The sequence below is a fragment of the Thecamonas trahens genome (assembly GCF_000142905.1).
Source record: "Thecamonas trahens ATCC 50062 unplaced genomic scaffold supercont1.43, whole genome shotgun sequence".
NCBI classification, from domain to species: Eukaryota; order Apusomonadida; family Apusomonadidae; genus Thecamonas; species Thecamonas trahens.
The window spans coordinates 173,537-199,186 of record NW_013657637.1 but is presented as its reverse complement, the minus strand read 5'-3'; the positions used below and the strand labels follow the sequence as shown (position 1 = coordinate 199,186).

Sequence of the window (25,650 nt, the reverse complement as noted above, 5' to 3'; positions counted from 1 at the left end):
GTAGGCACAGAGTTCAATGAATCACCGCACCAAGACCACGGGCGAGAAGCTGGAGAGCTTCTTACTCCTGCTGCTGCTCAGCAACCTGGCCGCCGTACGGGTAGCCGCCGAACTGCGGGTAGCCGTAGCCGAACTGCTGCGGGAAGCCGCCGAACTGCTGCTGCTGCGGGAAGCCGCCGAACTGCTGCTGCTGCGGGAAGCCGCCGAACTGCTGCTGCGGGTAGGCGAACGAGCCGAACTGCTGGGTCGGGAACTGCTGCTGCTGCTGCTCCTCGGCACCGTAGAAGGCCGGGGCACCGAAGCCAGCGCCGAAGAACTGCTGCTGCGGGAAGCCGAACTGCTGCTGCGGGAAGGCGAACTGCTGCTGCTGCTGCTCGTAGCCGGAGCCGAACTGCTGCTGCGGGAAGCCGCCGAACTGCTGCTGCGGGAAGCCTGTGATGCTCAGCCAAAGAAAGGAGTGTGAGTCTGCTCCGCCACAGCATATTTTTGCGGTGCGAGGTGGAAATCATACAAAATGCCGCCCAGCCCATCGCCAGCCCGCCACCCGCCACCTCGGCCGGCTGAATTTTTTGGGCCGTCGGTCGCAGTGTGATGACGTCCCATTGTCGCGTAGCCAAAAAACTTGCACATCCGCGACCGCGACCTGTGCGACCAGCTGCGCGTCTGCGGGCATACGCCGGTGCAGGGACTGCAGGGTGGTGCAAGGGAGGGATGAAGGTGTGCAGATGGTGGCTGCAGTGGGGGGGAGAGAGAGCTTGGTGGGAAGCCAGTGGAAGTGGGCGGGGCGGGGCGGGAGGGGGAAGGGCGCTGGGCGCGAGAAAATGCGATGGTTGCAAAAACGCGGCGGCACAGAGTCACAAGGGGGGAGGGGATACTGCGTACCGTAGCCGGGGAAGCCGCCGAACTGCTGGCCGTAGCCGTAGCCGGGGAAGCCGAAGCCAGGGTAGGCCGGGGCGGCCGGGGCGGCCGACGAGGTCGAGGACTTCTTCGACTTCTTGGTCTTCTTGGACGACTTGGAGGACTTCTTCGACTTCTTCGACATGATTAAATGGAGTAAGGGGGTGCGACCCAAAATAGCCAAAACACCCGACGGCATTGGGCTCGTTTCGACACGAGTGGCGGCGGAATGCGATTCGACAATTCGCTCCGCAAAGAGGTCTCGAGCTGCCTCGACGACTTTCAGTGCTAGCTACAACACTCTCGGTTGCCGGCCGAGCTGTGGCTCGCTCTGCTGGCTCGACGGCTTGACATTTCCTCGCATATATTGTGCTGACCATCTTTGCCAGCGCATTGTGCCAATTGGCACGGTCAGCCGCGTGTACGTGATCGTCCATCGATGGCTCGCGGGCACCCGTCGTCGTCGTCGCGCATCGTCATCAGAAAGGGTGAGCGGGTGGGATTCCGCTCCGTCGGAGCCGACTGTGTCGACGCCGTCAGAGCTCTTAGCAAGGTACGGTGTCAGCCGCTTCGCTTCGCTCAGCCGGCCGCGAGTGTTAGCGACTCGTAGCAGTCGCGGCAACACTGGGCGTACGTGCACATTCTCGTCGAGCTGCACACAGACGTCGCGGGCGAGATCGCCGCACTTGGCGATCCATGCATCGGCATTCCCGTGGAGCAGCTGTCGCCCGCCACATCGGGTGGAGCGGCGTGGGAGTGTTTGAACTGCAAATGGGCGTGGCGACGGGCCGCATGGCTGCAACGAGCGAGGACTTGTCCGACGCGCTTGATGCTTGGTTTACAAGCTACTCGCCCGTGACGCGGGTGCATATGCCGGGCGGAGTCACAAAGTTCTTGAGTGTTCGCCACGCGGTGCTCAGGTTGGACTCTGGAGCGATGGGCGTGAGATAGTCGGGCAGGTGCTCGGGCTCGTCGATGCGGAGCATTGCGACTGTGTCGAGGATGGGAAAGTCCCAGGGCTTGAGGATGATGAGTGCGCAAAACGCGACAAAGGCCAGGCATGATGCTGTAGCAAGCATGCTCCACATGACCACAGCGGGCGTGGAGTTGTCGCGCAACGTGCATAGCGAGCCGAGCGAGTTGCTGCTGCCAAAGGAGTCGATGATGTACGTGATAAAGGCGAGGGTGAAGAGGACGACATCAATGATAATCGGCACCGCCAGGCGCCAGAGGCGTGAGAAGAGAACGTGCAGTGCGTAGCATGTGTTTCGGCCTGCAGAGCGCATGGCTGCAAGCGGGTTGTTGCCCGCAAAGTCGCGCTCGTCGGCGACGAGGCCGAGCGTGAGGTAGACCCAGGAGAGGATTGTGAGGAGGAGCTTCTTGCCGAGAAAGAGAGCGAGGCCGACGACAATCGAGTATGACTCGAACCCCGAGGCCAGTATGTTGCGCGACGAGTTCAGGCGAATCAGCTCGTTGCGCGGCGACGTTGTGGCGTTGAACGCCACACACAGCTGTCGTTTTCTGATGCCCTGGCGACCCAAGAACAGGATCTCATTTGGCTCGAGTGAATCGCACGTCTCCGTCGACGTCGCGGATTCGCAGGTGAACGACGCAGCGTCCACATGCGCAAAGAACGCATCTCGCGACACTAGCGCCGGGTGCTCGTCGCGGGCAACCGTGGCGTGGTAGGCGCAGAGGAGCGTGGCGATGACGAGGAGCTGGCCCATGAGAATGAGCGACTCGGAAAAAGCCTGGCGAAACGCCCCAAGGCGCACAGCAATGTCCTCTGTCGCCCGCGATCCGTATGGCTCGCGCTGCGGCCACGCCTGCGTGAGCGCGTCCGATGCCATGGTTGCCGCCTCGTGCGACGGCGCCACCAGCGAGAGCCGCGGCGTCTCCCGCATCACCTCCTTGCGCTCGCTCGCCGTCAGAGCTGCGCGCTGCTCTGGCGTCATGAAGGCAATGGCGAGCGGCCGCACATTGCGCTGCCGGTAGCGGGCAGGCGCCGCGTCGTTTCCCGCTTCCCCTCCCACGTCCCTCTCCTCTCCCAGAGTATCGAGCTCCACCTCTTGCGGGTCAACTTCTTCTGTGGCGTCCATTCCGTACGTCGAGCTGAGTTTAGGCCGTCATCGCCACACAGCTGGCTGCTCTATCGTCCAGGCGAAAAAGTCGCGGAACGCTGCGCAATTGCTCTCTCTCTCTCTCTCTCGCTCGCTCGCTCGCTCTCTCGCTCAGAGGGCTTGCTCAATCGAATGGCGGCATCATGGCAGGATGATGTCAACCGGCACATGTCCGAGTCAAAGACAGAGCGTGAGGCCATCACGGCGCGTGTGGAGCAGCTGGCGACTGGTCTCTCGGCTGCCGTCGAGCTCAACCGCACGTACGCCGACAAGATCGCCACCTGCGAGACGCACATCGAGGACCTCGCGAAAAGACTCGAGGCGCTATTTGCCTCCGCGCCGCCCTTTACCGCCACCGACAAAAAGAACCTCGACGAGGTCGCAGCCATCCGTGGCACCATCAACACCATCCGCCGCGAGCTCAACAAGGCCTCGTCGTCGTCGTAGCCACGTGCACCATCCCCCTCCTCATCCCCCAACGAACAAACTATCTCAAAACGTCACCTGTCACTTGCTCTCTGGTTTGAGACGTTTTTGAGCAACCACCACCTTTTCGCCGCGCTGCCTCCCTGTTTGCAGCCGGCGCCACCACTCGTCAACAGACCAGAGCAGCCATGGGCAAAAAGACAAGCGTCGGCAGGCGTCGTCAAGCTCGAGAGCAGGCGCGAGGAGGTCGCGTGAGGGCAGGAGCGGCTCGGACTCTGGATCGGGCTTCGACGATGCGGGCGGCGGCGAGGCCCTCGGGTCTGTGCGGTTGGTGGAGCAGACGATGCGAGTTGTGGGCAGCGATGGCAGTGCGAGCGACACAGGCGATGTACAGTCGGCACGGATGCGGGCACTATCGCGGGTGCGAAGCGCGTCGGTGGTGCAGCCGGCGGTGGGTGAGGGTGTGGCTATCAAAGTGGCGAGTGTCATGGGCGAGCTGCTCACGGGGCTAGCCGAGGAGCATCGAGCGTCGTTTTACGACAGCCTGGTGGTGGGCGATGAGATGAGCGTACTCATTGGTGGGGCTGGGCAGTGGACGCTCAACACGGCGTTCGTGGCCCTTCGCGCCGCCAACACCGAGCGCCACAAGCTCGTCGTCCTCATCAAGACGAATGACGAAGTGGCGGCTTCGGTGCTCCTCGCATTCCCGCTGGCCGCAGCAACTAAGCTCATTGCGCCGTACTCCTTCTCCCAGATGGAGGAGCTTGCGCCCGAAGAGGCCCGCAAGATCGCTGCCGAGCTGGGCCCTTTCCCCACCTCGCGCGCCATCGGCCTCGAGTTTTCGAGCAGCAGCCCACTCGGCCCGCATCGGCACACCCTCATCCTCGTACCCTGGCACGCCCCGTCGGCCTTTCGCTGGCTTGTCGGTCTCGTCGCGGCGCTGAAGTTTCGCCCGTCGCTTGCCGAGCGGCCGACTGTGGGCCGGGCTTCAGTGGCCGGTGGCAGCCGGTCGTACACGGGCGGGGCTGTGGCTGCGCGGGCGCTGGCGTGGGGCGGGAGCGCGTTCCATGAGCATGCGGTGCGACATACCGAGGTACTAGGTGACATGCTTGGGACAGGCAAGGTGTTTGGGCGGCCCGTGGTGGATTTTGATGCGCAGCTCGAGCCGGCACGCCATGGTGTCGGCTACTCGCTCCGCGTGGCGACGCATGGCATCGGCGTGGTCGACGACCTGGTGTATCCTGAGCTGCCCCAGGCGGGGATTGAAGATGCGCTGCTCATGCTCGCCGGCTCGCTGCGGCAACGGAAGCGTCGACTCGGGGCCTTTGTGAACAGCATCCACACCCACGATGCCGCGGTGGATGATCCGCCGCGGCTCACGCTTGTCTCGGCGCTGCGTGACGAGATTGTGCGCGCCGAGCTCGAGGAGGCTTTCATCAAGATGCTTGCGGGCACGGTTGAGTCAAATGTGGTAAGAATTGCCGACGTCCTCGTGTCAGCGCCGTGGTTGCTTCACATCCTCTACGTCTCGTACGCGCACGAGGTTGACGCCGGGCCGTCGCTGTTCCGGCGCAGGTCCAGGGCGGTTTGGGGCGGTGCGAGCTCGACCACGCCGGCGACGCTTTGCAGGGGCATGGCGCTCGCCGCGCCCAACGAGCGCAACCCATCGCTGCACCTCCGCGCGGCGCCTTGGGACGTGCACGCGTCGGCTGTGATACCCAGTGCATTGCTGCTCGGCGCGGTGCACAGTGATGATGCCGGAACGTGGGCGCTCTTTGTGACGTCGAACGGGCTCGCTGTCTGCTCGCACAACAAGGCGGTGGCCATCGAGCTGAAGCTCGCCAATGATGGCGCCCGGGCGCTCACATCTCACAGCGTGCTCGCGTTTGCGCCCGCACTAGAGCTTGGTGGTGTGTTTGTGGTGAGCCTCGTCAAGTCGCGGTCTAACGGCGACGTGCGCCGAAAGCGCGTGCTGCGCCTGGAGTTTCTGGTGCTTCAGGTACCACAGGTGCAGAAGAACGGCTCGCTGATGCCGGTCAACATTGCGCAACGCGTTGAGACGGGGACGGGGTTTGCAGTGCACGCGATCGTCAATGAGCTCAAGGGGCCGTCGTTGAGCCTTCCGCGAGGGCTGGCGCCGCCGCTGGTGGCTACCTTCCTCGCACACCGGTCGCTGCTGATGGTGAGCGCGGGTGCCGAGCTGTTTGCGGTGACCATTACGGCGCCGCCGGTGCGCAAGGAGGCAAACATTGCGGGTCACGGCGGCAATGGGGTGTCTGGAGAGTGGCTGCTTACCCTTGCGCTCTCCAACTCGTACTCTTTCGGCGTTCTCCGCGCAATCGGCGCCGACGAAGCGCACACGCCCGACGCTGTGCTGCGGTCCGAGGCGCGCGTGGCGGCGCGCGTGCCCGGAGCCGACGACAACAGCGAGTCGCAACGCGAGCGAGCGTATCCGCATCTCGGCTTTGCGGCGCCGGGGTGGGGCGTGGATCCGTACGATGAAGCCGTCCTCGTGGCAGCATCGCCCGATGCGTGTGTAGGTGCCGCTGTCGGTTCGGCGCAGCTGTACGTTCCATCGCTCGACCTCGTGTTTGTTTACGGCGGCCACTGGATACGGTCGCGGCGCGAGCGTGTACCTGTGGGGAGCCTCTGGACGCTCGACGTGGGGAGCAGCGAGGGCCAGCTCGGGTCGTGGCGACTTGTTCTCGATCATGACGACACTTCGGTTGTGCGCCCACCGCCGATGGCGGCTCCGAGCCTTGCTTTTGCGCGGCACCCGTCGATGCCTACAGCGTCGCTCCTCGTTCTCGCGTCGGGCGGTGTGTCGCCAGCGACGTACGCCGCGCAGCCGTCTGTGGCGTCTGACACGACGTTTGGGTGGCAGGACACAAAGGCGCGCGACGTGACGGCCGCATGGTTTCGCAGCCAGCCGTGGCGGCTGCTCTGGATCTACTCGCCGTACCTGGATCTGTGGTGGGCGGCGCGCCTCGAGCTTGCGCCGTCGCTCATCGAGTCATCGAACAACGTGCTGGACGCGCCGTTTGCCATTCTTGGCATGGACGCGGGCTTTGTCGCGTCGTCGTCGTCGCCGCTTTCCGAGCTTGTGCCGGTGGTCACGCTCGTGGTGGCGGCGCACGAGACGAAGGACGTGCTGCACCTGCGGGTAGAGCTTCCTCATCAGCCGCCGTCGCACCCTGCCACAGGTGCGCTGGCGTCGCTCGCCGGAATGGACGGCGGCCTCGCCACGCGGGCAGGTATCTCACTGACAACGCACGGGATGGACGCTGTGCTAGACTCGCCGCTCTATGCCGTCGACGGGCTGGTGGCGCCAGTCGCAGCCAGCGTTCTCCCGGCGTCGGCGGCAGCGGCGGCGCGTGACCCGCTGTCGCTCGACGTCCATGGAGCACGCCCGCAGCTGGCCGACCTCGGCTTTGATCTTGTGTTTCCGTCGTTCCCGCGCGATGTGCAGCGACTGGTCAACGCGCGCGATGTGGGCGAGCCCGTCTTTGCGGCGCTCCTCGACTCATGGATCAGCGGGCTTGCCAGCTGGGAATCCAAGTCGACGCGCGCGAGCAACGCCGTGATCACGGCCCTGCTGCACTTTGTGGCCGAGTTTGGCTCGGAGCCGCTGTGGGCGGCGTTTTCGTCGCGGACGCGCGCCGTCTCGTTCTCGTCGGCACTGGAGAGTGTACTGGAGGGTGCGCTGGCGTCCCCTGAGGCGTTTGAGGCGTCAAACGTGACATTTGACGACATCGTCCGCTTGGTGGTCGTCCTTGACTCGCTCTCGGCCCGGCTCGAGTTTCACGGCCTCTTCGCGGTCGCAGGCCAGGTGCTCCATCGCCTTCTCCATCTGCGCAACGTCCTTGACGGGAACGTGCTGAGCAACATGGCACGGCCGACGTTGGCCGGCGCGTCCGCATACGTTGCGGCGTCTGTGACGCCATGCGTTGCGGCTTCGCTGCACCTTTCGGGCATCAACGCGGATTTCGAGTGGCTCGATGGACACGGCTCGCCGCTTGTCCTCTACTCGGGGCAGCTGACGCTTGAGATGCGGCGGTTCAAGCGGACGTCGACGAAGGAGGTGCATGCTGTGGTGGTGATGGCGCTTGCGCCTCCAAACCCGCCGAGTGCGTCGTGGCGGCTCACCGCGTGGTTTGCGCTCTTGTTGGCGTCCAGGTCGGAGCCGCTCTTCGTTGCCGCTATCGCACCCGAGGGCCGCACGCCGCCGCTAGTGACCGAGTTTGCCATCGCCCGTGATGGCGGGTGCGTTACGGTAACGCTGGAGGACGAAATGGGCAAGACAGAAGAGTTGGTGCTGAAGGGGCCCAGAACGGCGCTGTCGCTCTTTGAGCGGGCGTTCACCATGGCGTCTGAGACGCTGGCGGCGCGCGAAGGAACGTGGGCCGCGTCGTCGTCGCCGGCCGAGCACTTGCCGTCGTCGCTCGTGCACCAGCTCACGCTCGAGGCTGTGCTCCTCCCCACGATTGGCGCAGCGCGCCCCGAGTTTGTTGTGGCGACAGTGCACGCGTCGCGTGAGGCCGGCGACTACCTCCTCGCGCGCTCGCACGTCGACACACTGTTTAAGGCCGCGTGCGTCAAGGCGAGCGCGGCAAGCGCGGTCCTCCGGTTCGCGTATGACGTGGTGCTGCCGCTTTCCGGTGTCCCGTCGCTCCGCGCTAACCTTTTCTCGTCGGCTGATCATGGCGCGCGTGTGCAGCGGGCGCGTGTCGAGGTGGTAGCCAAGCATCTCCGGCCGAGCGGGCTCGACCCGCGGCAGGAGATGTTTTGGACGTGGGTGGGTTGGGCTGGTTTCACACTCTTCCACGTGGCCGAGCGTCCGCATGCGCGCGTACTCCTTCCCGTCCTCGTTGCTGTGGTGGGAGTCATCAACCTGTATGGCGATCTTGACGACGCAGAGAAGGAGGACACGCTCGGCGCGCTGCGCGCCGCGCAGGAAGGCAACGCCGTCGCGCATGGGTGGCCTCTTGCTTGCTACACTCAGCTGAAGAAGAACGAACGGGCGTCACTTGCCAACAAGTCGTTCATCGACGTGGACGAGGAGGCGTACTCATTTTCGGACGAGGACACCGAGACGGCAGTCAAGTCGCGGAGCAATGGCGGCGAGGGCGGTGGGCCATCACGGCCGCAGACTCCGGTCGCTCTCGACGAGGACGAGGATGAGCTGCTGAGCGCGGATGCGCGCGAAGCTGTGCTTGTGCGAATGTTTGCCGCGCTGCAGTCGTTCGGCAAGCCGCTCCTTGATGCGGCGTGGGAGTACGTGGTGTTTGTGGTCTCATCGACGCGGGCAATGGCTCGTCTCGGCGATCTGGTGTGCTTTTGGGCGTGCCTGAGGTTTGTGCGATTTGTGGTGGAGGACACCACGCTGCCCGCTGGATTGAGGGACAAGCATGAGGCGTTGCGGGGCACGTTCTTTGGTGAGCGCGGAGAGTCGGGCTTGTGGCAGTTTGCGCGATCGCTCCCGCACGTCTCGCTGCTCGAGCGCGCGTTTGAGGCGAGCAAGTACGACGCGCTTGCCGAGCCCGAGGTGTGTCGGGTGGGTGGGGAGATTGTGGAGCGCGCGGCGGGCGAGGCGTGGTGCCTCGCCGAGGCGATGGTGACGTCGCTCGACTTGGAGCCGCTGGTGGGGCGGGTGACAGCGCACCTTTCCGAGCTCTTGCAGACGTTGCGGGTGCTTGACGCGCACAACGTGCACAGGCTTTCACTCGACAAGAAGGCAGGCGCGCTTGCAACGGCGCGCAAGGTGTCGAAAAATAGTGTCACGCCAGATGTCTGCCATGCCGCCGTGAGCGCGGCGAGCAGCGCGCTCAACGTGATCGACTTTCTCGTCGGACAGGTTCTCCGCGACGAGCGGAGCATGGGGCGGCTTCTCTCGGCAAGCAATGTGGAGACGCACGCGCCCAAGCTCACGTCACGCCTCGAGACCAATGTGGCGGTTGTCAAGTCACTGAGCGGGAGCGAATCGCTGTTGTCTTCCGACGTGGGAAAGCACCTGGCGTCGGGTGCACTTGCGGAAGAGGAGGCGCGGCGACACGGGGCCGATTTCGGGACACGGACGTGGGTTGATGCCCGTTCGGTGGAGGCACAGCAGATGCAGCGAAACGCGACTGTGGGAGCGGGGCGCGGGCGCGCCGATACGGTGGACGCGATGCTGGGCGTCTCGGTCTCGTCGACGGTGCAGGCGTCGCTCTCGAGCGACCTGGTTATGGGCATGGGTGAACGACACATGATCGGCTCGTGGCTTGTTGCGTACACCAAGGTGGTGGCGGTCATGACAGATATGCTGTCCAACGTGAGTGATCACGTGGTGGAGTACGGGTGCAACGTGGCGAGCGTCAACTACGCCCGGGTGCCTGCTGGCAAGAACGGGAGGCGCAAGGCAAAGGCAGTGCGCCGCACGACTGAAGAGGCGCTGGATAGGCACACCGGGCTCATGGCATCGCAGATGCGTGAGGATGCCGAGCGAGTGCTGGCGCCGGCCAAGGCGTTTGTGGCCACCGTGTCGACGTGTATCGAGTCCCTCAACGGGTGCGTGGACGAGCTCGTGGCAAACCCGCGGTTCCGCGACTTGCCGCCCGTGGGCGCGGCCAAGGCGAAGATGATCGACTCGCTACTCAGATCCGGGCTGACGCTCGAGCACGAGCTGGAGAGCGGGACGGACTCGTTTTGAACGCGCTGGAAGCGCTCTCGGCGGTAGTGGTGGGGGCGTTTGGGCTGGGCCGTGCGGTGGCGTCGTGGTTTTCGCTTATTTGGGACACGGAGCGGATGACGCGGCTGAACGAGGACGAGGCGCGCGAGCTTGTGATTCAGACGGCGCAGTCGACGCTTGCTGCTGTGCATCCGGTGTCGGGCTTTATCGGCGCGCTTGACGGCGTGCGGCGTATTGCGGTGCAGGGTGTGGAGCTGTGGCAGGCTGGCGTGCAGCGGCATGTTCCGCTGCTGGTCAATGCCAGCTTTGTGCGGCGCGAGCTTGGCGAGTGGCGGACGCATGCGCTCCGGTGGTCGGTACTCGGGCTCGCACTGGCCAGTGGGCTGGATGATGTGGCTGCGCGCAACGAGTCGCTACGGAGCGTGATGTCCCAGCTGGCTTCGGAGGATGTGCTCCTCCTCTTTGTCTCGCTCATGGAGGATGACGCTACTGCGTTTACGCTCGACAAGCTCATTGCGAGCACGGCCGAGTTTACAGTGTTTTGGAGCTCAGTCAAGCGTGGCGTGGAAGCTACTGAAGCACTCTGCTCGGTGTTGGAGGAGACGATGAGCGACGTCGTGATGCTCGCCGTGGACGCACTCGACGAGTTTGCAGCCCAGCTGAACGGATGGGTGTCGGCAAGCATGAATGCTGAGCAGCATGGCCGCGCTTTGAAGCCTCGCCTCGATCTGGATTCGTTTTCGGACGCGGTGAAGACAGGGATGCAGCGGCTGCTCACGCTTGCGGCTGCGGCGTGTGACGCGAGCGGAACGTTTGGGTGCGATTTGTCGCTGCCTGCGGCGTACGCGGCGCTCTCCTGCTATGTCCCGCCGTGGTTAATCAAGGACGGGGCGGCGATTCTTGCAATGGTGGAGGAAAACGTGGCGTCGTTTGCGGGAGGAGCGAGCGTGGACGCGTTTGCGTTTCGCCAGCTGGTGGCAGCGGCGCGCGCGACGCGGCTGCAACATGAGACGCTTGGTGACGATGTGGGCTTGGCGCTCCCCGAGATGCGATACGTGCTCGACGCGGCGCACGTGACGATGGACGGCCGCTCGCCCGGCTTCCTGCTCCTGCACCGCGAGCGCGGTGACGACGGCAACGGCAAGGTGGTTGTACTTGCATTTGTGCTTACAAACGAGTTGACTACCGGCCTGGCCATGCTCAACTCGGCGACAGCCACCATCCGGCCACCCGGGTCGGACGCCGAGTATTTGGTGCAAGCAGCGTTGCACGAGATGGTGTGCGGCATGGTGCCGCTCCTCCGCAGCGAGCTGGAGAGGGCCAACTTGCTGGATGAGGAGGGCGAAGAGCCGGTGACCCTGTTTGTGACGGGCCATGGGATTGCCGGCGGTGTGGCGCAGATTGTGGCGCTCGTGCTAGAGGCGCGCTTGTACGATCTGCATTTGGCACACCACGTCAAGCTAGTCTCTGCCTCGTTTGGTGCACCTGCCGTGATGCGGCGGATAGGCGCGGATGAGACCAAGTCGTGTCTCAAGCGCCACGTCTCGGTCGTTAACGAGTGCGACGCCGTGCCGCGGCTCCTTGTGGAGGGGAGCATGATGCGGTCGGTGCTGAGCAAGTTGGCATCAAGCACGGAGGAGCGCGAGCTGCAGGTGTTTGGGGTGTTTGACGCGCAGGTGCAAGAGTACGACATGACAGGCAGCATCCTGCTCCTCACGCGCGAGTCGAGTGCGTACATGGCGAGTGGCGCCGGAGAGCGGGCATGCTTGACCACCTTTGTGCCGCTGGCCGCGTTTCTGGCCGATCCGCTCGTGGTGGTGAGCGACAACAAGATGGCGGTTTACCTCACGCGTGCGCTGCGCTACCTCTGATGGCGCTCGTTGCGAGCGCAACAAGCGAGACCTCCTGGCGGATGGGTGGAAAGAAGTAAAGGTATGAGAGAACGAAGAAGACGACGAGCTTGTAGAGGATTTTGAGGAGCTCGTTGTGCGGGAGCATTTCGCGGAGCACGCGGCCAGCGTTGATCGGGTCAGGAAGGGGCCCGACGAGGGCACGGATGCGGGGAATGAGCGGTGCTGGAAGTGCAATGAGCGCGGTCTCGAGACCGCGCTTGATGGCGGCGGCGCTCTCTTCGGACGCGTAGGTGGCGACGACGAGCACGGCGTAGCCGAGGCCGGCGATGAGCTGGCCAACAAGCGGCAGCGTTTCAAATACGAGGAAGAAGACGGCGATGGTGATGTCGAGCAGGTAGACGCTCGATGAAACAACGCTACATGCTGCCGAGTCGGGCGAGGCGAGCGTCGAACAGGAGGCGTTGCGCACAAGCTGGGCCGCAAAGAGGAGGATGGAGACGGCGAGGTAGCGGAGTGCGGTGGCGCGGATGAGAGTGTTGAGAAGGTCGAGACTGGCGATGACATGATCGGCAGCGACTTGCATGGTGGATGAGGAGATGGTGACGGCGCGTCGGATGCAGGTGTTCATGGCGGCGTCGACAAAGCGGGCGAGGTGCTTAGTGTGCAAACGGAGGTCAGAGGCGGTGGATGTGGTGGCGGAGACAACGTCCATGGGGCTCGCGCCGCTCCCGGCCATCGGCACACAGAGCGCCTGCATGGCAAGTGCCGTGAGCTTTGTCGTCATGGCGGGATCGGCGCCTGTGCACTGCTCGATGGCCGGCCGCAGGAGCGAGGAGACCAGTGCTGCCGAAGTGGCGTCCACACCGGCCGGCGCCACCACGCCACGCGACGCACCCGTCTCACAGGCGGGCTCGGCTTCTGTGGACGCCGCGTTGTACGCCCGCCACATCGTCATCAGGTACGATGTTTGCGGCGCACCAGGCGTCGCTGTCGGCGACGAAACCGCCGCAGCTGGCGAGGCAGCACTGGCAAACGAGGACATGCGAGTGGAGTAGAGGTGGGACGGCGGTCGGTATTATTTAAGCACGTGGTTTTTGAGTTGAGCATTTCAGCTGAGCGCCTCGCTTCGCGTGCTGCTCTACAATTGAGCAGCACACGAGAGCAAATGGGCTTGTTGCGGGAAGGCGGGAGACGGGCAGCAGCGAGGTGAAGTCGAGTAGAATACGCACTCTACTCTGCTGCTGATAAGGGAGTCGCGACGTCGAGGCGATCCAGGGCTAAACGCTGAGCTCTTTGCAAGCCTAGCGAGGCCGCGAGGTATTTTCCTGAGCCAAGCCGCGTCTTGTGGAGCGCAGGGGTGGCATGCGAGGCAGACGACCCGCGGCGGCGAGTCAACGGGCAGACCAAGATCGAGGTGATAAGGAGGAGGATGAAAAGTGGATGCGTGCGTACTTTGCCAACCGGCGGGAGCGTGTCTCTGTGGGTGTGCGCGCGAGCGCGAGCGTGAGTGTGATGACGGTCGTGGCGGGAGATGGCGGAGACGAGGAGGAGGAGGAGGGGACTGGCGACGAGGGCACGACACCGATGGTGACGACGACGACAAGCACGAGGGTAGTGCATCGATCGAGAGGGGTTCCGGAGGAGGAGTACGACGAAGGTGATGAGTCTGCACTGAGCATAACGCCTGGCCCGTCATCCGAGCCGCCGGTGCAAAAGGCACCCGTTGTCGATCCCGGGCCGATTCCGCACGCGCTCTCGATGTGGGGCAACTTTCACATTTCGGTCTCGCCACTGTTGCGTGTGTATGGGCACGGCAAGACAACGTCGGGTCTCGAATGTGTCACGCTTGGCCAGCTCGAACTCGACACGGAGAACGCCGAGCTGTACGGCACAATCCGCCTCGTCTTTGATCCCGAGCTGGGACGTCCGCCCATTCTCGTCAACATCCGCACGCCCGTTCCGCGCAACACCATTCTCGGCGAGCACTTGGAGTGATGCGGTAGGGCACCGTTGGCGTTCGAGCCCGGTGCGAGACAAATTGAAACAATGAAGCTGATCAATGGTTTCACGCACGTGTGAGAGTAGGTGGTTGTGTGGCTGTGGCTGTGGGCATGGGGATACAGATGCGCTGGCGGAGCTCACGAGCTCAAAGGTGCCAAAAAAGGGCTCGTTGCGGGGCAGACTTTTCTCGAGCGGCGTAGGCAGGTATGAGCACCTTGGCGTCGCGAGCAGTAGGGGACGGTGCACGGCTTCCTGGTAACTTTGTGGCGCTTGTGGAGAGTGGCCAGTGGCAGGAGGCGCTGCGGTCTTCGCCGTCGGTGGAGGCGACGGTGGAGGAGGGCGTCGGTGAGCATACCGGGGCCACGCCGCTGCTGGTGGCTCTCGCGGTAGGAGCGTACCCCCTCTTCCGCAACCTCATCCATTTTCGGGCAGACGTGAACCATGCAAATCGGGTGACCGGCGTGACACCGCTCAACGCAGCGCTCGAGTATGTGGGAGCTGGCAAGTCGAAGAAGAAGCGGTTCAAGTTTGTCGCACACATCCTCGAGAGAGCGCTTTTGGCGGCACCGGCAGAGGTTCTCAAGCAGGCGGCCGAGACAGATACGCGCATGCTCAAGGCGAACATGGGGAGCGATGAAGCGATCAAGTATATGGCGCTCCCGCTGGTGATCGCAGGTGTCAAGGAGAATGCGCTGATGCGTGGCAAGGGCCTGTGGCGGCGGGCGCTGGCAGGCCTGGTGACGCAGGCGGCGGTCGAGGAGTGGCACCGGGCGGTGAAGGATGTGGTGTCGGAGGCGATGAGGCGCGAGTATCCGGCGAGCGTGGTGGCTGCGGAGGAGGCGGGCGATGGCCAGAGTGGGTGCTTGCGCGACGTGGACATGGCGATGAGCGGCATGACGACGGGAGACTTTCTCAAGTGGTTGGCCAAGGAGCAGACGTGGGCAAACGTGATCGGGTACGTGGCAATGTTCATCAAGGCTTACAACTTTGCGGCAGCCAAGGGTGTGCTCAAGTGGGCGGAGGAACACGCGAACGAAGTTGACGGCGAGCTTGAGAAGCCGGCGCTGACAAAGGCGCTGGTGTGGCTTGCGGAGCAGGAGTTTGTGAGCGCCGAGCACGGCAGGTTTGCAAAGCCGATTGCGGGGTCGCTGATTCGGCTGGGTGCGAAGATCTCCGGGTCGCGCGGGCAGGCGTCTGTGGTGTATGTGGCGGCCAAGTCTGGGCAGAACCCCATTTTCGACGCCATTCTGGAGCACGTGCGGAAGCAGAGCAAGCTGGCCGGCCTCGGGGCTACGACGGCATGGAAGCGACTTCGCGATTTGATGAGCGAAAAGTTTGACGGGAAGAACGTGCTGCAAGTGGCCAAGGCGGCCGGGAACCCTGCGGTGTGCACCACGGTGGAGCACATCTTTGAAGAGGCCGGTAAGTGCCGCGAGGAATCAGGCGCAAGCGTCGACGGGAGCAAGATCGTGGCGGCGTTTCGTGAGGGGGCCGTGAAGGGAGCGACAGCGATGTGGTTCGGCTCTTCAACAAGCTCGTGAAGACAGCGTCGGTGCGTTTTGCCGGCCTGCGCGCCACGGTGGGCTTTGGGCGGCGCGACGGCGCGATCCCGGTCCTGACCTCTGCGTCAAATCGTGACACAAAGTGGGGCCTCAAAGCCCGGCTGGATGCAATTGTACTTCCGGCGCTGCGTGCTTTGAGTTGCGGGCTGACCGACGACGATACCGAGGTGCTCGAGGCGCACGTGACGGCGCTCTACTACGTGGTCAACTTTGCGGTGGGCACCGGCCCCAACTTGGACCCGCTCGTCCATCGGCCGTCGTTCGGAAGGACAGCGCAGTGTGTGCTCATGCTCATCAACGAGCACAATCTGCATCTCAACTCGCTGGAGCCGCTGGTGGGTAAGTGCCAGGAGGCGTTGCTGGCGAGCTCGGGTGTGGTGGCGCTGCCGTCGGTGACCTTTTGAGCGGTTGGTAGAGACAAAAAAAGCGATACGTTTACGTGAGCGCGCGGCCTGCATGTCTAAATGGGAGGCACGACGTCCATGGCCATGAGCTCCGAGAGGGGCATGACGTTCAGAAGGATCTCCTCGACCATCTCCTTGAGGTCCTCAAAGTCGGCGTCGGGATCGTCCTCAGTACGCTTGACGTACGCGTAGAGCATCTTGAAGGCCAGGAGGCAGTTCTCGCGCTGGTGCTCAAAGTAGAGCTCGACGGCCGAAGGAACAGCGTTGTCGCCGCAGGCGTATGAGGCGAGGACGTAGATGAAGGTGAGGGTCGGCGCAAAGAGCGGGTCCTCGGCCGTGTTGAACGTTGCCTCGTTGTTGATGCCCATGAGGCAAAGGGTGTCGATGGACGACTTGAGCTCCATGAGGTTCATCTTGGTGGCAGCCTTGGGCTTGCCGTTGCTGCCCATGGGGAGGCAGATGGGGAGCGGAGCCTGGAGCAGCTTCTTCTGGTACTTGATCTGAACAACGCGGTAGAGCTTGCGGAGGACCTCGATGACGGCCTCGGCCTTGGCGGCCACCTCCTCGTCGATGACGAGCGAGACGTTGACGTTGACAGCAGCGTTGACGGCCATGATGATGGTTCGGACGAGGGAGTTGAGTGGGTGTCCGTGGCAAGGTGCTCTACTTTCTTGCTCTCGGCGTCTTTTCGTTGGTTTTTTTTTCGCAGCCAAAAAATGCTTGCTCTCGCGCTCTCACGCTCTCGTGCTCTCGCTCTCGTGCTCTCGTGCTCAAAAGCGTACTCAAAGAGCGAAAGAGCAAGACGCCGGCGCATTCTCGTCTCTCACTCTTTCTAATCATGGCGTCCAAGCTCAAGGGCAAGTCGGTGAGCGTTGCATCGGTGAGCGCGGCCGTGACTGTCAACGGCGTCGATATGCCTGTTACCGTCACCTGGTCGTCGGGCCCTGTGCGGCAGATGCCGCCCAAGCGCGAGCTCATCATGGCGTCGCCGGCTGATCTGGAGCAGACGCTCGAGGAAGAAATCGCCAAGGCGCTCGCGCGCGATGAGACGGCAGACTCGCTCAAGGGCGAGGTGGTGGCCATGGTGGAGGAGAGCAAGGCGGTGGCGGAGAATGGTGCGGCTGCAGGGGCTGCGGTGGATGCGGCGCCCGATGCGACGGCAAAGGTTGCAGCGCTGGAAGAGATGCTGGCGGCCAAGGACGAGGAGATCCAGCGGCTGGTGGCGCACGCTGAGAAGCTCGGCCAGGTCGTCGCCGACTTTGAGGCCGCCGACGCCGAGCACATCAAGGCGCTCAACGACGTCAAGCAGCTGTCGGTGCAGTTTGCGGTGCAGCGTGAGCTGCTTCAGGCGCGCATCGAGCAGCTGGAGGGCCAACTCGCCGAAGCGACGGCCAGCGCCGAGCCCGCGGAAGCCGCTGATGCCGTCGCTGCCGCTGATGCCGTCGCTGGCGATGCTGGTGACGCTGCCGGTGCTGGCGACGCTGCCGGTGCTGGTGACGCTGGTGACGCTGCCGGTGCTGGTGACGCTGGCGACGCTGCTGCAGAGAACAAAGAGGAGAAGGTTGTGGAGGATGGCAGCAAGGCCGGCGAGGCTTCCGCCGACGACGAGGCCACGTACTTTAGCAAGCTCTCGTCGTGGATGGCGATGAACAAGAAGTAGGGTTGGTAAAAGGAGACATTTTTGGTCGCTCGACTTCAGCACCTGCTTGAGCCACGAGCTCGGCTTGAGAGCGCCAGTGAGCCGCCGGAACACCAAAAACTCGTCTCACCCTCCTCATGACGATGGACGACAGTGCGGCAGGAGCGTCGACGGATGGAGGATGCGTAAAGGTGATGCAGCGTGTCTTTCGGACGGTGCGCGCCAAGTACCAGCGAGTCGTGCTCGAGGCCGACTTTGCAGTTGGCTTGCCGGTGGAGGAGGGGCCGTCAGGGCGGCCGCGGTTTCTCCGCGTGGACGAGTTGGGCATGGAGGAGATGAAGGCGTACATGGACACGATCTACTACCTTTTGGTGGGGACCGAGGCAGTGAGCGAGAAAGACGACAACGAAGTGTTGACGGCGCTGTTCATGGTCATGACGTATGCGGCCGGAGACACGGTGCCCGGCCTTGAGGAGTTTGTTGAGAGTGACGACGAGTTTGTCGTCCGGACGTGCGCGTACGCAAGGCGGGTGCTACGCGAGGTGAACGGTGACGGTCAGCTGAATGCTGTGTTTAGTGTGCTGTGGGACGGTGTGGAGAAGGTCGGCATCCGTCAAGCCGGGCTCGACGAGCTCATCGAGGTACGCGAGTTTGTTCTGGAGCTGTGAGGCGTCATGGCCGAGCCGCGAGCTCGGCTTCAAGAGCACGGATGCGAGCGCCGCGCTTCTCGACCTCGGCGTGCTGCATCGTGATGAGCTCGGTGGCCTTAGCCTGCATCGACTCGCGCTCGGCCACTTCGGTCGCCAGCCGTGCCTCCAGCTCGGCGACGCGCGCAACAAGAGCATCGTGCTCTTCGCGCGCTTTGGTGGCCATCGCATCACGCTCGGCGGTGACGGCGGCAAGCTCCTGCTCGAGCTTGGCGATGCGCGCGGCCGACGTTGCCGAGCTGGCCGAGTTGGCCTCGGCCAACGCCGCCGAAAGGGCCGCAACCTTGGCTTCCAGCTGGGTGACCTTGGCCCGCTCCACATAGAGTTCGTAAAGACCATCAGGCACACCCTGGAGTGCAGTAGGAGGAGCCGACGGGGAAGAGGCCAGTGCGGGCGTCGCGTCCGGCGTGAGCATCGCTGCAGCTTTCTGTCGAACGAGCGCCGCGAGCATCTCCGCGGTCATCGACGGCGCCGCCGCCGATGAGGGCGTGGTCTGATCCGGGACCGACGCGGGGTGGGCGGCGTCGGTCTGGGCGCCCGGCAGCATTGACATCATGCTTGACCACCACGATGTGGGCGGCGGAGGGGGGCCAGGCGGCGCCGCGGCGCCGGTTGCCGACGGCGTGTCTGACACGGGGACAGGCTGGCTCCCCGTCACACTCTTGAGCATCGACTGCTCAAACGAGGCGAGCATGGTCTCCCACGTGCTCTCAGACGGAAGCAGCTGGTCCGCGTTCTGCATGATCAAGCCCTGCAGCAGCGAGGCGAAATGAGACGTCTGGGCACAATGTTGCCTGTGTGAGATGATGTGCCAGATGGGGGGTCATGCGAGGCCATGCGAGCCTGTGCGGGCCAGCGCGCCGAGAGCGGGGACACGTACCGGGCCCATGGCAAGGGGGAGGACGGTGGTAGCAGCAACGCGGAGTGCGCCTGCAAGAGGTGCACTTACCTGTGCAGGGTTGGCCGTGCCCGATGGTGGGGGAGGGGCGGACATGGGGAAGGGGGATGGGGGGGGGGGGGGGGGGGGGAGGAGGACGGCCTGTCGGGAACAGTGGACGGGAGAGGAGAAATAGAGAACCTTGCTCAAACCTTGAGGCTGCGGATCCGAAAGGCCAGCCCTAGACCCAAGTCGTGCAAGCCATCACTCGTCGTGCAAACGACAGGCATTATGAACTTTATGAAGAAGATGTCGTCACAGGTGGTCGGGGCGGTGAACGGGGTAGTGGGAAAGGTTACAGGCACAGACAAGGCCAAGTGGCGGACGGCGGTGAACGAGTCGGTCAGCGAGGACGTGGCGTGGCGAAGCGAGATCAACACACGGCTGGACGCTCTAGACAACGAGCTCATGGTGCTCATGACTACGTTCGACGGGATAGACGCCAAGCTGGCGGTTGTGAGCGAGACCATCGACGAGCGCGTGGCGCCGGCGCTTGACGCGCACGACGCCCAGCGCACGGCCATCTCCCTCTCCAACCACCAGTGCACGTATCTTGCGCAGCTCCCGGATCTCATCGCTGACTGCAACGCCGTCATTGCCGAGTATAAGCTGTTCAAGAACCCGCCCCCGCCCGAGACAGACGACCCCTACGCGCTTCTCCTGGGCGCCACCCCGGACCTCATCTGACCCTCCATCAACACCCCTCCCTTCATACAGACGACGATCGCAACATCGTCTCCTCTGAGCGCCCACCAACTGCTGGACGCCGAATAAACGAACAAAACGTCTTTTTTTTGCCATCGCTGTGTGTTCGCGACCTCTGTTTCTGCCGGCGTTTCGCATATTCAGTGAATGCTGCGCAGCATGCCGGCACACCTAGCCCCTGGACACCACAGCCATACACCTCATTCCCCGTCCCACACACGCATATACACATAGACACACACAGACACCACAGACACCCATAGACACACTACATCTTCCCTCCCCGCACGTCCCACCTCCAGTCCACCCTCCCATTGTGTACGAGGCGTCTCACGGCGGTGCTTTACAGTGGTGCTTCACGGCGGTCCATTTTTCGACCGGAGAGCCATGGCATACTTGAGGAGCTCAGTGGACGTCTCGGGCGTGTTCAGCGTCTCGCCGAGTGGAGGCACGTCTGCAACAGTGACAAACGTACACACGGCAACGAGTAGGGGTCGAGGAGCTGCTGGTGGGGATGGGTTTGTGCAGCAAGTGCTTGGCGGTGGTCCCCGGCAAGCGTTGACCGTGCCCTTTGTTCCGCCGTTGTCGTCGTCGGACGAAGGTGCGGAATTGGCAACGCAAAATGGGGTGGCGGCAGGTGTGCCAGCTGTGTGGGAGGGCGAGCTGGTGTTCCCAGCGGATCTGGCGGTGGTGTTTGGCGGCGAGTCGTTGGCGGCGAGGATGTTGGCCGCGCCAGCGCACTTGCGAAAGGAGAGTGATCGGACGCTGATGGATAGGGTGGCGCCGCGGCTCAAGTTTGTGTTTGTGGCGGCCGATGAGGTGTGGAACACGACGCCGAATGCGAGCCATACGGAGTTTTCGAGTGTGTTTGAGCTCGTGAGCCTCTGCTCATCGGATGGGCATGGGCCCGAGACGGTGTTTGGTCAACTGTTGGCATTTGTGGCGGGGAATCCCGAGTACCGGCTAGTGTGCTTACTTCCCCCCGCGTGCGTCCGGCTTTGCACCCCAACACGGGCACTGGCTCGGCCAGCATCTTCCATCGGCGGCTGTACCTCTTTGCCGCCGAGGACCGCCTCTTTGCAGGCAGCGTGATGTGCGAGACGTCGGTGAAGGTGAAGAGCTTCGCAAATCCGCCGCGAAAGGCAGGCTTGCCTGACCCCGTGCGCTCGCATGCGGCGGTGTGCCCTCTCTCGCCCGTACCACAGCCGTCCCATGAAGCGGCGGGGCCACAGTTGGTCTCGCCGTCTGAGGTCGCGCATAGTACGCAGGCACACACGCCATCGACGCCGTCCGAGCTTCCACACCCGCTACTGGATTGCTCGACGAGCCTCTTTCCCAGTGGATGGGATTTTGATCCCATCCACAAGCTCCAGCCTGAGGCCGCAGCGCCTGCAGTGACCCCCGCAAGCCCGTCGCGGAAGCGACGGCGCGCGCCGTCGGCGTCGGACGCGTTGCCCCGTCGCAAGCGGTTCAAAAAGGCGCAGCTGAAACTTCTCCGCAATGCGCGCTCGATGCTTCCTTCAAAGACCCGATATCCCGGAAAGCCAGACTTGGACGACCTCGTGAGTCGCGTCGCATCTGTCGGCGATGAGTGCGATAGGAACGACTTGACCAGGCTGAAGTTGCGAGTGCGGAAATGGTTCTCGAACCAGCTGTATCGCAAGTCGTCGCGTTCGACACAATCGTAACGGTAGTCCGAGTCCCCAGTTCACGCCGAAAGGCTCCTTCACTCCTCCAGGCTTTCTCGTACGTACGCGCGGGCGATAGCCACGCCAGTGGGGCTTGATGGCATGCACGCCTTTACATGCTGTAGCGCTCGCGCCTCCTACTCGAGTTCGGCCACAATCGCCTCAAACGTTGGCCGGTCCGACGGCTCGTGCGTCCAGCACCGCTGCGCCAGTGCCTGGAGCACAGGGTGTCCGTCCATGGCGTCCACGGACGGCCGGTGCCCGTTGGCGATGAGGTGCATGATAAACATGAGCGGCAGGCCAAGGCCCATGTACGGCCAGCGGCCCGTGGTGAGCTCAAAGAGTGTGATGCCAAAAGCGTAGACGTCCCACGCGCGCCGCGGACGCGGCGGCGTAGCCATGGCCTCGGGCGGCATGAACACCATCGTGCCACCGACACTTGTCGTCGCAGCGCCCGACGTCGCGAGCATCCGCGCGAGCCCAAAGTCCGAGACCTTGGCCACGGGCGCATCCCGCGTCCCGCCAACAAGCACATTGAGTGCCTTAAGATCCATGTGCAGGATTGGTGGTTCACACGCGTGGAGGTAGGCCATGCCACGCGCAATGCCAAGCGCTAGCGACAGGCACGTGGCGACGTCGAGAGGCGAACCGATCTCGTACCCCTGGTCCACCACGTGCCGGAGCGAGCCGAATGGCACAAACTCCATCACGATCATCACTGTGTCGTCGCTGGCGTCAAAGACGCCAAGGAACGCGACGATGTTGGCGTGCTTGAGCTTGTACATGGCCTTGACCTCGCGCTCGAGATCTTCCCGTCCTGCGGGTGTCATATCAATGATGCGCTTGACGGCCACGTCGCGCTCTCCCATCCGGCCCTTGTACACCACGCCAAAGCCCCCGCGCCCCAGCACCGCATCAGGGTCGATCACAAGCGCGTCGCTGGCCACAACGGCCAATGACGAGGGGAGCCCGGGAAGCCCACCGATGTGGGCCTTCTTTGGAGCCGTGCACGCCCACCCACTCACGGTTGACGATGACGACGCTCCCGCACCGTCGCGCGCGACCGGCGGGGCCATGATCGACGACGAGCCCAGCTTGGCGTAGGTCGAGCTCGGCCGCGGCGCCAAGAACGGCTCATGTTCCACCGTCGTGTCGAGCAGCCACGCGTCGCCCACCCCGGACTCTACGTACTCGAGGTACATGCGCACGGCAGACCGCAGATCCTCTTCCTTCGTGTCGCACGGCACTGAGGAGGCGGCGCCCGGCACCGCGCGCCGAAGCGCCCCGGTCGAACGCGCTGCCGTTTCTAGCTGCCGCGCAAAATCGAGGGCAGTCCCGCCTTGCCGCTCAAACAGGAATGCAAAGCGTGGATCCACCGCGGCCGTCGCAAGTTGCGCGTTCAGCTGAGAGCCGGTCTCGGTGACCTTGGCGTTGAACGTCCACTCGCCCGTCTCGCCAACCGAGGCGCCGGCCTGAACGACCGCGGCCACGTGTGCCACCCAACCACTGAGCACAGCCACATGCAGCACGCTTGATCCGGGACAGACGGCGTACGAGCACTTGATCGCTGCTGCAGATGTCTCCACATTCCCGTTGCCGGTGGCGTAGGCCACGGTCGGTGGCGGAAGCCCGTTGCTCTCGATCCACTCGGTGATAGCAGTCTCGCGCGTGAGCGGCTGCGGCGCGCTGTAAACGCCAGATGCATAATCGGCTTTGAGCACAAGTTGCACAAGCTTGTTCTCCTTTGGCTTCTTCAGGTAACTGTACATGGGAACAGGTAAGACGTGTGGTACGGGCAAGGCTAGCCCTTCATGCCCATGCCGGAAAACCCACTACAGTTCCGTGGAATCATTCTTTTGCTCAACCGCCTCGGTTTTGCTATTGCTCCGCACTTTTGCCGGCCACCTCCAACCAGCCCAGCCCGCCAACCCTCTACACCACGGGCACCGTAGCCTTTCAGTGCTATCCCAGATTTCTCTATGTGACTATAAAGGCACTCGACGATGCGGAGGCGGGGGTGGAGATGAAGGATGTCGTGTCGAGGTCAGCGGCTCATCAGCGTCGTTTCCCTGCCGGGGCACAGCTTGTGAAGGAAAAAAAACAGCCAGCGAATGGAAGGGATTCGACGGCGCCTGGTGGGTGGCCCATCCGACCTGATCTAACCGAAGCGATTGATGCCACTGGGAGGTGGGGGGTGGCGACGGGGATGTGTGACTACGAGCGTTTGCTGCGCTTGGACTGGCGGGAGGAGGCGTGATCGACATCGTCACCATGGCGGCGGCGCTTGCGATCCTTGTCATTGTCCATGCTCTTGCTCTTGCTCTTGCTCTTGCTCTTGCTCTTATCCTTGCTCTTGCCCTTATCCTTGCTCTTGCCCTTATCCTTGCTCTTGCCCTTATCCTTGCTCTTGCCCTTATCCTTGCTCTTGCCCTTATCCTTGTCCTTGCCCTTACCCTTGCCCTTGCCCTTGCCCTTGCCCTTCATCGACTTGGACAGCGAGGCCCAGTTCGAAGTGGCGACGGCGGAGCGGACGTGCGAGGAAAGAGCGTCCTTGCGCTCCTGGGCGCGATTGGCGCGAAAGGCGCGCGAGTCGGCGCCGGTGGCGTGGGCGGTGCGGCTGGTTTCGAGCGGAGCGGCAAAGGCTGCGGCGATGGCCTCGACATGGGCGTCGGTGATGGTAAGCGAGGCGGCGGCGAGTTCGTTCTGCAAAAAGACAATCGAGGTGTCGTTAGAGGCGAGTCGGAAGCGGGTCTTGCGCAGATGCTGCTTGCCCTCGCAGTATGCGTGCTCAGCGGCAGGGAGCACCGCGGTCCGCGAGGCGTGCGGCGAGGTGGTGAGCGCGAGCCAGGCCGGCGACTGACGCCAGGCCGGAACGATGACGACAAAGGTGAGCGGGCCAGAGGCTGCAGCAAGGCACTTGTGCATGTGTGCGAGCATGCGGGTGATGAACGGCTCGGTAAACGGTGGATTGGCCTCCACAACGCCTGCATCGGGCATGGCGTCAAAGAACGAGCCCGACGAGCCAAAGGCCGCATCGATGGCCGGGAGTGCAGAGTGGTATCGCGGGAGCGTGACGTTGAGCGGCGAGGCAAAGGCCTCGGTGTCGGCGTGGAACGGCGCCGCAGCAAGGAGATCAAAGACCGGATCCGGGAGCGCAGCCTGGAACCCGCCGCCCTCGAGCGCATTGTACTGGAAGAGGAGGAGGAAGAGGAGCTCGACGTCGACATCGCCCTCGGCCGGCCGCGGGCCTGTGTACCGCGCCGCCAGCTTGGTCACGTGCTCGACGTTGATGGCCACCGCCAGCGACTTGGTCGGCACGAACCGATCCTTGCGCTTGCGCCGCTTGGGCACCCACACCGAGTTGTGCAGCGCATCAGTCAGCGCCTCGGGCAGCGGCATCGAGAGCGTCCACTTGGTCTCGGAGCCCGTAGCGCGAATGACCGGCTCCCAGCCGGCAAACGGCTCACTGCCATCGCGCCCGCATGCCTCGGCCACCAGCGCCGCCAGCGGTTCCGTCGCCAGCGCAGCGTGCATGATCTCCAGCGCCGCCGTGAGGCACTTGCTCGCCGGAAGATCAACGCCGACAAGCGAAACATACTCGTCCCATACATCGGCGTTCTCCTTCAGCGCCGCCGCCACCTCTTCATACGAGCCGAAACCGCAGCCAGCCGCCGTGAGGCCAAGCTGAAGTCGACGCCAGGCGAGGCCGAGCGCCGAAGCCTTTGCCGTCGGTGGGCTGCTCCCCCTCGCCATGTCGTCCAGCCACTCGTTGAGGGCAGAGTACACTTGCTCTTGCATGTAGAACCGCTCAAGCACACCGCACATCCGTTTCTTGTCCTGCACAGCAGTTTGTCGTGCAAGCATGCTGGTCTGTCTCTCTGCAGCTGTCTATCTCTGTCTATCTCACTCAAGTGCCACACCCACTGTCACTCGACGAGAGATGGATGGATGGATGGATGGGCCGGGGGGGGAGGGGGGGCGTTTATATCCCCCCCCTCACCAAAAAAAAAAGGGGGGGGGCAAAAAAAATCTTTTTTTTTTTGG

At 63.6% G+C, this 25,650-nt stretch overlaps 11 protein-coding genes across 11 annotated transcripts in view; 7 read left to right on the top strand and 4 right to left on the bottom strand.

Annotated features, from left to right (window-relative positions):
- Nucleotides 1-61: 61 nt before the first annotated feature.
- Nucleotides 62-2,996, bottom strand: AMSG_12192 (uncharacterized protein; the record flags this gene model as incomplete). Its single annotated transcript, XM_013899680.1, has 5 exons — nt 62-432; nt 883-1,033; nt 1,532-1,618; nt 1,758-2,882; nt 2,931-2,996. 5 exons carry the CDS (start codon nt 2,994-2,996, stop codon nt 62-64), a joined length of 1,800 nt encoding a protein of 599 aa, XP_013755134.1.
- A 153-nt stretch (nt 2,997-3,149) lies between these two features.
- Nucleotides 3,150-10,131, top strand: AMSG_12191 (uncharacterized protein; the record flags this gene model as incomplete). The annotated part of the gene is made up of 2 exons (XM_013899679.1): nt 3,150-3,460; nt 3,708-10,131. 2 exons carry the CDS (start codon nt 3,150-3,152, stop codon nt 10,129-10,131), a joined length of 6,735 nt encoding a protein of 2,244 aa, XP_013755133.1.
- Nucleotides 10,132-10,174: 43 nt separating this feature from the next.
- Nucleotides 10,175-11,880, top strand: AMSG_08667 (uncharacterized protein; the record flags this gene model as incomplete). The annotated part of the gene is made up of 2 exons (XM_013899638.1): nt 10,175-11,842; nt 11,868-11,880. Exons 1-2 carry the CDS (start codon nt 10,227-10,229, stop codon nt 11,878-11,880), a joined length of 1,629 nt encoding a protein of 542 aa, XP_013755092.1. The 5' UTR covers nt 10,175-10,226.
- Nucleotides 11,881-13,403: 1,523 nt separating this feature from the next.
- AMSG_08665 (uncharacterized protein) lies at nt 13,404-14,017 on the top strand (the record flags this gene model as incomplete). The annotated part of the gene is made up of 2 exons (XM_013899637.1): nt 13,404-13,446; nt 13,594-14,017. The coding sequence occupies 2 exons, from the start codon at nt 13,404-13,406 to the stop codon at nt 13,956-13,958; spliced, it is 408 nt and encodes a 135-aa protein (XP_013755091.1). The 3' UTR covers nt 13,959-14,017.
- Nucleotides 14,018-14,170: 153 nt separating this feature from the next.
- AMSG_08664 (uncharacterized protein) lies at nt 14,171-15,997 on the top strand (the record flags this gene model as incomplete). Its single annotated transcript, XM_013899636.1, has 2 exons — nt 14,171-15,441; nt 15,474-15,997. The coding sequence occupies 2 exons, from the start codon at nt 14,171-14,173 to the stop codon at nt 15,928-15,930; spliced, it is 1,728 nt and encodes a 575-aa protein (XP_013755090.1). The 3' UTR covers nt 15,931-15,997.
- A 1,766-nt stretch (nt 15,998-17,763) lies between these two features.
- AMSG_08661 (uncharacterized protein) lies at nt 17,764-18,122 on the top strand (the record flags this gene model as incomplete). Its single annotated transcript, XM_013899635.1, has 2 exons — nt 17,764-18,069; nt 18,096-18,122. 2 exons carry the CDS (start codon nt 17,764-17,766, stop codon nt 18,120-18,122), a joined length of 333 nt encoding a protein of 110 aa, XP_013755089.1.
- Nucleotides 18,123-18,125: 3 nt separating this feature from the next.
- On the bottom strand, nt 18,126-19,165 carry AMSG_08660 (uncharacterized protein; the record flags this gene model as incomplete). The annotated part of the gene is made up of 2 exons (XM_013899634.1): nt 18,126-19,054; nt 19,157-19,165. The coding sequence occupies 2 exons, from the start codon at nt 19,163-19,165 to the stop codon at nt 18,242-18,244; spliced, it is 822 nt and encodes a 273-aa protein (XP_013755088.1). The 3' UTR covers nt 18,126-18,241.
- Nucleotides 19,166-19,444: 279 nt separating this feature from the next.
- Nucleotides 19,445-20,001, top strand: AMSG_08659 (uncharacterized protein; the record flags this gene model as incomplete). Its single annotated transcript, XM_013899633.1, has 2 exons — nt 19,445-19,477; nt 19,508-20,001. The coding sequence occupies 2 exons, from the start codon at nt 19,445-19,447 to the stop codon at nt 19,898-19,900; spliced, it is 426 nt and encodes a 141-aa protein (XP_013755087.1). The 3' UTR covers nt 19,901-20,001.
- Nucleotides 20,002-20,305: 304 nt separating this feature from the next.
- Nucleotides 20,306-21,606, top strand: AMSG_08658 (uncharacterized protein; the record flags this gene model as incomplete). The annotated part of the gene is made up of 4 exons (XM_013899632.1): nt 20,306-20,389; nt 20,447-20,886; nt 20,949-21,030; nt 21,151-21,606. The coding sequence occupies 4 exons, from the start codon at nt 20,306-20,308 to the stop codon at nt 21,604-21,606; spliced, it is 1,062 nt and encodes a 353-aa protein (XP_013755086.1).
- A 137-nt stretch (nt 21,607-21,743) lies between these two features.
- On the bottom strand, nt 21,744-23,375 carry AMSG_08657 (TKL protein kinase; the record flags this gene model as incomplete). The annotated part of the gene is made up of 1 exon (XM_013899631.1): nt 21,744-23,375. One exon carries the CDS (start codon nt 23,373-23,375, stop codon nt 21,744-21,746), a length of 1,632 nt encoding a protein of 543 aa, XP_013755085.1.
- Nucleotides 23,376-23,820: 445 nt separating this feature from the next.
- AMSG_08656 (uncharacterized protein) overlaps nt 23,821-25,650 on the bottom strand; it is a gene marked incomplete at both ends in the record, with an annotated part of 2,095 nt that continues 265 nt past the window's right edge. Inside the window, one exon of the mRNA XM_013899630.1 lies at nt 23,821-25,342. Coding sequence (XP_013755084.1) covers nt 23,821-25,342 — 1,522 coding nt within the window. The remainder of the gene's footprint in view (nt 25,343-25,650) is intronic.